Below are 11,547 nucleotides of genomic sequence, written 5' to 3' on the forward strand. Positions count from 1 at the left end.
GATATACCAAATGTTATATGGTGTTATATCGATCCTATATCAGAGACTATGCTACTATCTTATAATATAGTAAATGTCCTTGACATGGATCGATATAATATCATATAACATATAAAATGATGATTAGAGAAAAAAAAATACACCAAATGTTATATCGATCCGATATCAGGGACTATGCTACATTTACTAGAATAGGAAATAGAAACCGCCCACAAGAACCCATCTAGATAAATTTATTTCTGCCACGAGTCGAGAAGAAGACACAAAAGCTAAAAACGCTCTTTCTGTATATTTATTTCTATGCATTGACATATTTACAGTCATGGCATATCACACACTATGCAGCCGTGATTTGACTTATCATCTACGGACCTCATCTCCATTGCACAAAGGATCTGTGTATCATGAGTTCTTCTGTATTATACCATATGCCGCGTTCTACACTTGAAAACCCTGTTACATATGAGATGATTCCTCAACCAAAAACTAAAAGATAGATCTTAACAAAAACCCAAAAATATTCTAGGCGAGGTACTATTTTCATCATGAACATGCCCACTGTAAGAACCCGGACAGACAACCCCGCCATAAAGGAAATAACGAGACTCAAACCTGGAATCTCTACCCCAGGCTCCACCGTATTTTACAACAGGACATCTCATTGTTTTTTGGGGATCTCACTTTAACTGTCCAACGCAACCAAAAAACATTCTGCCAATCAAATTAGCTGAGATTAGGCAGCGCATGAATGGTGATCCATGGATGCTCTGCAGCAAAACGAATATTTCCCATCAATATTCTATGAACCTTACACAACCCAACAACAATTTGTAATAAAGTTGCAAAATTCACGATTAGAAGAAAATGGTTGAAAAGAATAGAGGGAATACCGAGGACTTGATGTGCGCTCAATCTCCTGCTCACGTCTCTGCAGAGCATCCGGCGTATCAAGTCCTTAGCGGAGTGTGATATCGACAGCCACCGATCACATGGGAAGCGAAGGCGCCCACACAGGACTGCCTCAAATATCTCCTGCGGCGTGTCTCCCACAAAAGGGGGAACTCCACTCAGAATTATGTACAAGATTACCCCTGCGCTCCACACATCCACTTTCTCACCGTAATCCTTCCCTTCCAACACCTCCGGTGCTACGTAATACGGAGTACCCACAATTCCTTGAATCGATTCTTCCCCTGCATACATTAATCTGAGGGTTTTAACCAGGGATTCATTAATCCATGCTAAAAAAAATTCTGACTTTAATGACAGGGGAAGGGGTCTAACATAATTATCATACCTGGAGAGAAAAAGGAGGCCTGCCCAAAGTCTGCGAGCTTGATTTGAGCGAGAGAATTTGAATTATTGGCAAAGAGAATGTTGTCAGGTTTTATATCTCGGTGGGCTATTCCCATGGAGTGGCAGTAACTGATGGCCTCCATGAACTTTTGCAGGATGGTTGCGGCCTCCTCTTCGGAAAAGGGTACTGTTTTCTTCTTGCTAACGATTCTATCGAACAGATCTCCGCCTGAGCACATCTCCATTACCAGATGCAGATACTCATCATCCTCATAAACGTCATGAAGTGAAACCACAGTGGGATGCCCTGAGAGATACTGCATGATCTTGATTTCGTTGTTGAGGCATTCTCTGTCCACCGAATCGTGCAGATCTGCTTTTGTTATGGTTTTGCAGGCAGCCTGTTGCCCACTTTGGCGGTTGAAACATCTCCTGATGACTCCGAATCGGCCTCTGCCGATCACTTCCTCTTGCAACTGATAATTTTGAAGGAGGGCCTCCGTCATTGTTGTTGCTGGTGTGTTCTTGGGTTGTTACTCTGGAAAGATTAAAGATATAAAGCTGCCCAGCTTGCCCGCTTTAGTTCAGGGCAGGTAAGCCAGGTAAAAAGACGAACCGGGCAGAGAATATTCGTTTGATCCCAAGTGGTACGGCATTGAAAGTCATGCCATTGCCGTACAATTAGGGAGACGTAGTCTCCAAGTCGCAAGACCAAAGATTTGGAATTTCTTGGTTGTGGAAAAGAAAATTGTGAATCTGGCAAACGCTAAGCGGCCGGCGTCGGAATGTTCCAGAATAAGGATGCCATTCATGCCATTGAGTTCCTACTTCCACTACAATGAAGGTCTCTCCATATGGATGCCTTTACTTTACTATCCGTACCAGATCTGCCGTACCCAAATCGCACACATGCCGTGTACAACAAGGCTTCATAAGTCGAGAACACAGGAATTCTTAGTTTGAATAAAAAATTGACTATTTGTCGGAAGATGTCGGAAATTGCGGCGTACTCGATGCTTGAATCGAAGTTAAGACGAGAGTTTAACACGTTACATAGTAGTGACTATATGTGGTTTAATTTAAATATCCCTAAATTAAATTAAAGAATTCTAAAGATTTGGTAAAATGGAAATCTATATAAATGCATCCAGAAATCTTAAACTATAATTAGAAGTAAAAGATAAAAGATAAAATTGGAAAACAAGAGACTAAAGAAAGAGGCTTTATTTTTAATTATACGAAGTTAAGTTATGCAATTTGTAAATTCTAAAGCTTTTGATAACATATTGTTAATTATTTTTCTTTTATTGACATACTCCACTTTATAATTTTTCTTTTAAATACAAATTTCAGTGATGAGTCAACATGCATTTGTGGATAGCAGTCAAAGACGACTATTCAAATGTTAGTTTATGATAGGTTTTCCCACTATGTAAAAAAAGAGAAAACTTCACATAAACTAATGTGGATTTGGAATTTGTTGATGTTTACCCTAAATTTTAAAGATAAATCGTTTATATAAGATTTTACATATTATAAACTTGAATTAGTTTATCAAATTAACAACGTACATTTTGTTCATATTCCATACAAATTGGATCATGTATGCTAATTGGTGCTTTTTGAACCACATTAGCGCTCTTCTTTTAATGGAACAAATGGTATTGCATGTATTTTTAATAATAATAAATAAAATGTTCAATGTTTTTTATTGACTAATTCTTTTTGAAGAGGTATGTTACACTTGAGTTTTTTTTCAACTTTATTTAATTATATTAAAAATCTGAATAAAATAATATTTGGCATTTGAATTGTAATAATTTATTTAAATTATTTTATTTAAAATTTAATTAGAAACTAGAAAATTTATAAGTTTACGTGAGTCACTTTAAATAATTGTTCTAATAATTTTTTTTTAAGAAATGGAACTATTGTACTCAAAAGCTAATTCTAATGACAAAACCATTAACCTACTCCCTTCGACATTCACTTTTATATTTACAATACAATTTTAATGATAACACATTGTGATTATTGGAATAAAAGCTACCTAAGATTAAAAGAACAGAAAAAATGGATATTAATAGTGAGTTGGGTTAAGACACTCGTGATGAATGACATTTAATACCCTAATGTACCAGAAACCCAACCCACTCTGGTTCCTCAACGAACCCTAATTTAATCCAATATTGTAATATTGAGAGTTTAAAGGGAAGTAGTTAGATTTAGATTTAGATTTTAATAATTTTAATCTAATTGTTTTATGTTCTTTGTTTTGTAAGATAAACAGAGAAATACAATTTTGGGAAAATTCTAAACTTGTATATAGTTTTGAATGTATAAATAAATCTAGTGGATAAACAAATTCACAAATTTCACAATTCAAATTTACAATTCTTACAAATTCCAAAGTGAAAAATAAAAATAAAAACCAAAACCTTGCAATGTTTAGACTATATTTTTTTAATTTTCTTTTTATAATTTGTAAACCTTGAAATATAAGCAATACCTCACCTATGTGATTTCACTAATTTATTTATTAATTTTTTTTAATAATAATAACAATAACCATAATAGTTTTTAATTTAATTAATTTTATGTTTTATTTTTATTTTTAATAACATAAAATATATTGTGAAATAAATTAATTTACTATTTATTTAATTTATAAAGTTAAATTAATTATTTTTATTTTAATTAAAAACATATATGAAAAATAAAAATTAGAATATTTATATTACAACTTGAACTTTCTTTAAATACCATGATAAAATTGTGGTAAAGGTTTATAACTACTTGCACTTCTCTTTTTTTAGGTATCTAAATGTTTTGTAAATATCAATTATATCATTTTCTAGATATCGAAATGTTTTGTAAATATCAATTATGTCGTTGAAATGTTTTGTAAATATCAATTATGTGAAGGAAGACACTTGATAAATAAAAATATAATATAATCTTTCACTATATTTGAAAGTGTTCCAAAAGCCACTGTAAAACAAGAATAACTTTTTTATTAAAATGTTATATTTTAACAAACACGGCATGAAATAAAACTAGGAAGAATGACCACTTTGCAACTGTATTTTACAACTTTACAAAGCCTTTATTTTCACAAGCTACAGAATTGTCATAGGTTAAATGAGACAAAATTATTTTTTATTGATATGAAATTTCACTGATGCACTAAGAGTGTCTTAGAATAAGGTGTTAAAGAAATTGAAATAATATATTAATGACAATATGTACAACTAAAAATTTTGTACACATGTAATTATTGCTAAATAAAAAATGAACCGATCATATTTGAAATAAATATATGAAAATATTATAAAAAATAATAAAAATATATTTTTAATATTAAAATAGTACATCTCTGAATTTTTATTTTTTTTCATTTAAATTTCCCGTCATTGGCCATTTCGTTACATATTAAAATGTGAATATGTTAATATAAGACATTTTAAATTTTCTGCGAGGTCATTAATTATTTTGTCCGAATCCATAGAACATCAATATCTCTGGTTAGTTCAGCTGAATAGATTTGCTCTTTTTATTTTAAAATTAACTCCAAATTCAATATACATCCCCATGTAATAAAGAGTGCGACCACTAATCTTTAGATAAAGTGTGCGACCACCCGTACAAAGTTTATTTATTTTTATAGTACATCAACAGTTCACATTAAGATTTTAAAAATGAGCACTGGAGTTAACTCTTTAATATAAAATTGGGTCTAACAAATAGAATATCTCCAAGTTCAACACCTCTTTCGTTTTTTAATATAATTTTTGAAAGCATCCAAACTGTAAGGCTAAGCTTAAATGTGTCCATATCACACGGTAACAAAGCATCAAACAAAGAATATTTGTCTAGCATTTATAATATTGAGTTTGGACTCTCTACATTGTGTAATCTCCAAAAAGTTAAATGAAAAATTTAGTAACAAATCATTGTATAATTTTTATTTTTTATTTTTATTTTTATTTTTTTAAGTTTTTGGATAAATCACATAAGTATTGATTGAGCGTAAATGCTTCGAATTTACTAATAAAATTTAAGAAAATAAATCAATTTTTAGAAAACATCACAACAAAGAAATTTCACAATCTATTTAATTAATTAATTATTTATTTAAAAAAATGATCTATGGTCAAATTTAAATGTTTTTCCCACTCCAAATTCTAGTTAAATACAAATTGAGAGTCATATAAAATATATAAGTGAGTAGATGTCTTTTTCTAACTACATTGTCCATGGGCATAAGGATAACCTTAACATTATCCATGTTATTATAATCCAAACATAAGCCATATGAAAAGGAAAAGAAATGATATTGAGAAATGAACGAGACTCCTTACTCCATACTTCCTAGGATTTCCTTTAAAATCACTAATGAAGAATCCCACCAATTTGGACTTATCAATCTGAAGATACATAATTTGCCTAGGGACCTTAATATTGATTCCCTTCCTACAACCTTCAAAAGTAAACTTGTTCTTGTAAACAATATGTAGGGGGAGATCAACATTTTCTCATAAAGCATCCCATTCATAGCCTTCAAAATGGACTAACAAATTAACAAAGGGAATGTTTCAAATTCTCCTACTCTTTTGTTCTCCCACTAGGAGTTTAGGATTTCTTCTAAGGAATTGCCTCTCCAAGATACAATCTATCTTGTAAGGGTCATTGTTGCATCCCACACTTCTAATGAGAAATGAAAACCAACCAAAATATGAAAAGTTGTCTCTAAGGCACCTTTGAATAGTGTACACTACACAAGACCCTCAAAAAATCATAAGGACATCATCCAAGCAGGGAATTTGTTGGGGATTGCTATCCATAGAAAGTGTTCACATTTTAATCGATCTTTTATCTTCTAGACCTTCTTTCATTCCAAGATAGTATTTTGCTTCTAATTTGAGAAAAACATTACCTCGTACCCATGTTTGACCATGCAGAAACTACCAAAAGGGTTCCTTACCTAAATTTTTTTGTGTTCCTCATCCTTGAAGCATTTGATAAACCTAAGCACGAAAAGAAATAATAAAAAACCATAAAACGCATGAAATACAAATAGTGTTCAGAAACGCGCATGCACACACAATAGAGAAATGTTTACCATAGAAACCTTTAATCGAGAAAACTAGCCTAATTAAGAGTTGCTCCTCTCTTTATCTCATTACATTAACTTCACCATTTACAATACAATAATTAGGTATTCTATAGCATCCAAAAATATAATATGTTAACTCAAATTAGATTACAACCCTACTTCCTTAATTGGAATTCACTTACAATGGGTTGAAAAACAATTGATTAAAAAATCACAAAACATGCCAAAAATAGGCCCAAAATTTTCATTTACGGGCCCATCTTGGAAACCTTTCTAGGGGGATTGCTACCCCTTTGGACTCATTTTTCTCTAGGATGAGACTAATTCTACCCACAAAGAGTAGAACTCGTGTCCAACATTATGCCACTTGTATTCTTTGCAAAAATGGGGGAAAGGGGAAGGCTTTCATATAATCAACTGCTAGGGGAAGTAATGCTCATTAATTCTATACCTGAATAGAATTTTTTAATACGAACAAACTTTATCAATTTATCTATGACATTATTCAAGGTATTAACCTTCTCCAACAATGTTTTGTTTTATTCAACCATGTCTATAACAGAAATGGTATTATACACCAATATGCTTTTCTTTGGAATGATAGAAGAGATTTCACTTGAGCTATCACAACTTATTCTCGCCGCTTTTTTAACAAAGTCAATACTTAATCACAATATTTCCAACCAATGATAACTTCCTATTTCCATGAACGGTTTTCATGTATTCAACCTTTGTAGTCAACAATACAACTACAACCGACCTCTTTCTCATCCAACTTACTTCCCCGAATAATTTTAAAAAGTAATCAGTCATAGATCTTATGTTGTTAAAATATCTAACCTAGTTTGTGTCAAGAGGGTTCTGCATATCTACCTCTTTGCGATCTCAAAGTGTTCCTTGGTATCATATTACATAATTTTAAGTGCCACATAGACATTTGAAGACCCCATTTACGATTTTAAAATGCTCCTTTGATCCAGAAGAATGGAAATAAACTGGCTCAGACAATGGTAGCTTATCTTTGAGAATATATGTGGCGGCTACATGCCTATGAACTGTGTTAAAATGAGGCTCAAGGGCCTTTTTATTATTAAACAACAAGGGAAAACCCTAACCCCGAGACATAGAACGCTAAGATTTTTTGGGCCTCATTGGGGTTAGTTGGGCAGCCAACTTCCCAGGGTCGTAACTTGGGCATATGATCTCCTTTTGTCGCGTACAATACCTCGTTCGAAATATCTCCCAAAGTACTACATGATTTGATACAGGGCCTTATATGTTGCAATGGGCCTGTTGCAGACCTCAAAAAAAGGTCGTTTAGGGGGTCAAAACAACTCCAGAAGTTCAGGACCCGAAAAACTGCTAAAAACAGTAAATGTTGCTATAATCAAGGACAATTATGAAACCGACAGGAGAAATAGGTGGAATAGGCTGGTGGCCACCATTATCCACTTGGATCAATCCTCCCCCCTTTAGGAAGAAATGGTCCCCATTATGTGCAGAACCTCCATGAGGAAATTTTTGTTGAACTTGGTCCCTAATGAACCACTTGCCCTGGTGAAGGAGTTGGTCTACTTTGATGACTTTATAGAGTTGGAACCTATGATAGCGAGTGTTCTTGATTTGTGGTGTCCATGATCCTATCAGTTGTGGCCTGTTCGATGCAACTGGGGTTGAGCTATGTTGGTGTCAGTTGCTCAACAAAATCAGATGTGTCCAACAACAGGGGAAAGTATGGTTATAGTCAATCCACATTGAATATTGGGTGTAGGAAAACCAATGGTGGAATGATGAGCTCGAAGGAATTGTCCCCTACAGCCTTGGTGATGGTGTACGACCCATATCAAAGCGGACAAAGTTTGCGGTGCGGCCCAACAAAGTGTTCCTTCTGTAGATGTACCCAAACTTTGTCACCCACCTGGAACTTGTGTGGCACCCAATGTTGATCATAACATTGCTTGTACTTAGCATTGGATTTGTCCAATATGTCATGTACCTACTAGCGGATGTGCTGAATGCACTTAATGAAGTTTTTAACCCTATCATCTTCGGCCTAAACATGAGCCGATCTGCTTGAGTAGCTACAAATGGTATGGCCACATCAATGGGACATAGTGGCTGGAATACCAATCCCACCTCAAAAGGTTTGTGGCCAATTGAGCTATAGAGAGCTCTATTGTAATTGTGTTGGACATAGGGAAGGCTTTCATCCCATGTACGTGGATGATTCAAGTGGTACATGTGCATGATCATCCTATTGACGACCTCTGTTTGGCCATTAGTTTGGGGGTGGAAGGTCGTATATTTAGTGAGCTTGGTATCCAACATCGACTAGAGGCTTGACCACAATTTACTCAGGAACTTGTTGTCGCGATTTGAGATAATGGACTATGGGATCCCAAAGTGTACCCACACTCATTCAAAGAAGAGCTTAGCAGTGGCTTCTGTCGCGATACTCTTCTTGCAGGCCACTAGAATTACCATCTTAGAGAATGTGGCGATGATCACAAAAATGAAGTCGTTTCCATTCTTAGTAGAAGGAATGACTGACATGTAATACATGGATATGGATTCCCAAGGCCAACTAGGAGTAGGAAGTGGAGTATATAGGCCTTGCTTCTTGATGGTCGATTTGGAAATGGTGTAGGCAGTGCAAGATCTGATGTACTTCCCAAAATCCTGTCAAAGGTTCGACTAATAAAAATACTTATGCAATATTTCCACTGTTTTCTCTACTCTGCAATGTCCAATGACCCGATTGTAGTGCACCTCCCAAATCATCCTGGCACGCTCACTTAAAGGAACACAGAGGTGTCCCAGGTGGCATAACAGTTCATCCTAGAGGTGAAAATCGTGAACTTTCTTGTCGTCCAGGAGCATTTTCTATGTGTTACTGAATTTTATTGCTCTTATAAAGATGCGTCTACCTCGAATTCTCATGTCCATAAGAGTCGAGCACAGTGTTCAACCCCTTGACCGGCGATTAGCTAAGGCAGTGTACAACATTATTGGTGTTTCCCTTCTTGTACTTAATGTTCAAATGGAATTGTTGCAGGTATGTGGACCATTTATGATGGCAATTGTTCTACAACTTTCCTTGTGTCTATATGAACTACGGGGGCTAGTGGTATGTGTGGATGACCATTTCCTTTCCCATAATGTAATGTTAACATTATCGGCAAGCCTGCATAAAGGAATACATCTCTTTGTAATAGGTGGGATACTTTCAGACTGTGTCTGAAAGTGTCTCACTTTTATATGCCAGTGGGTGCCCCTGCTAAGTAAGAACTGCACCAATAGCAAAGTAAGAGGCATCTGTGTCAATCTCGAATGGTTTTTGAAGGTATGATAATGTGATCATAGGTGCAGAGTAGAGGTGATGCCTCAATTTTGCAAACGCCTTCTATTTGGATTTAGACCAAAAGAAATTTTCTTTCGCTCCACCCTTGGTGACTTGAATCAAAGACCAAGTGATATGAGAGAACCCCAACACGAACCTATGGTAGAAGTTGGCAAGACCGAGAAAGCTGCGAAGCTATGTTAGAGTGGTTAGGGCTCGAAAATCCCGAACAACTTATATCTTGGCTGGGTCCACATGCACACCTCGCTCATCAATGATGTACCCCATATATTGATCCTGGGTCATACCAAAAGTGTATTTCTCCAAATTGGCACACAATTTGTGTTGTCACAGGGTTTGGAGGACCTTTCGAATATGATGGATGTGCTCTTCCCAACTCTGGCTAAAGATCAGAATGTCGTCCAAACACACTATCGCGAATGAGTTGGTGAAGGGCCAAAAGGTGTCATTCATCAACCTCATGAAGGTTACGGGGGCATTCGTCATCCCAAAAGGTATGACCAACCTTTCGAAAAGGCCCTCCTTGGATTTGAAGCTAGTCTTCCACACATTAGAGGGTTAGATTGGTCGTGATAACCGGACTTCAAGTCAATCTCATTGAAATATTTTGGCCCCTTGAGCTAGTCTAGAAGGTCATCGATTTGTGGGATTGGATATCTATTCTGGACAGTGATCTTATTCAGTGCCCGATAGTCAATACAGAGTCTCAAGGTCCTATCCTTCTTCTGTACCAACATGATCAGTCTCCCACATGGTGATGACCTTGGCCTAATGTGCCCTTTGTCCAACAACGCCTGAATACGCATCTTGATTTCATCGTTCTCCAGAACAGAGCATCGATAGATCGACCCATTGGTTAGTGGCGCGCTCAGGGTCAGATCGATGAAGTGCTTGACCTGACATTGTAGGGGTACCCCTATAGGTGAGTTGAAGATGTCCATGTAGTCCTCCACGATCTTTTCCATCTGCTGCTATCATGTGAAGGATCTTAGTCTGGAGGCTATGGATTTGGCCACAATCTTCTTCTTGCCCTGAGGGTGAATCATAAGTAAGATAAATTTCTCAGTCTAGGAAATGATCTTACTACATTTCTTCACAGAGATCAAAGAGATGGTGGTAGGTGGTGATACTTTTGGTACCCTATATAACTTATTTCCTAGAGAAATAATAACAGTGCAAGGCCTGGACTCATACATAGCATGACACTTCCACAAGTATGGTTAGCATAATAATACATCACACACTTCAAGAAGAGAAACATCAAACAATACCTCATCTACAAAGGGCTTGATGTTGTAGGGAAGGCGACACTATTGGCTGCTGCGGAGATCTCATCCTTCGTGAAGCCACCAGATGGTGTATGGCTACGAGTGTGGTTTTGTCGGTAGGCCAAATCACTTCATGACCTCTGTTGAAATAAGGTTGTTTTGGCTTGCACTGTCGACAATGAACTACAGCGGAGAACCCTTCACCCATATCTATGAGTGGGAGAGTCGCTTCCTCTCCTCTGGATCTTCAGGCTCAATCTTATGGATCTTGTTCGTGCCAACAATGGTGATGGGCTTCGCATCAATAATATGCTTTCTTTTGTTGTTCCCCTTGTCGGGTTCTGACTCAAATTAGGAACATACATCTGATTCAGAAGCTTTCAGCTCGACCGCCAATGAATGCTTGGCTTGACACTCACTTATGTTGTGAGTGGGGTTCTTGTGGAACTCACACCATTTCCTTGTGTCCTTATTTATCTTTGTGGTGTTGTTCTTTGCTTGCAGCT

At 36.1% G+C, this 11,547-nt stretch overlaps 1 protein-coding gene across 1 annotated transcript; it reads right to left on the reverse strand.

The window, feature by feature from the left end:
• Positions 1 to 382: 382 nt before the first annotated feature.
• LOC149144363 (phosphoenolpyruvate carboxylase kinase 1-like) lies at positions 383 to 1,829 on the reverse strand. Its single transcript, XM_089448438.1, has 3 exons — positions 1,298 to 1,829; positions 891 to 1,193; positions 383 to 767 (listed from the first exon to the last, which is right to left on the reverse strand). The coding sequence occupies exons 1-3, from the start codon at positions 1,800 to 1,802 to the stop codon at positions 724 to 726; spliced, it is 852 nt and encodes a 283-aa protein (XP_089304564.1). The 5' UTR covers positions 1,803 to 1,829; the 3' UTR covers positions 383 to 723.
• Positions 1,830 to 11,547: the final 9,718 nt, after the last annotated feature.

This window comes from Pinus tabuliformis, chromosome X (assembly GCF_031772625.1).
Source record: "Pinus tabuliformis cultivar Carrire ecotype Pingquan chromosome X, CPIR1, whole genome shotgun sequence".
NCBI lineage: Eukaryota > Viridiplantae > Streptophyta > Pinopsida > Pinales > Pinaceae > Pinus > Pinus tabuliformis.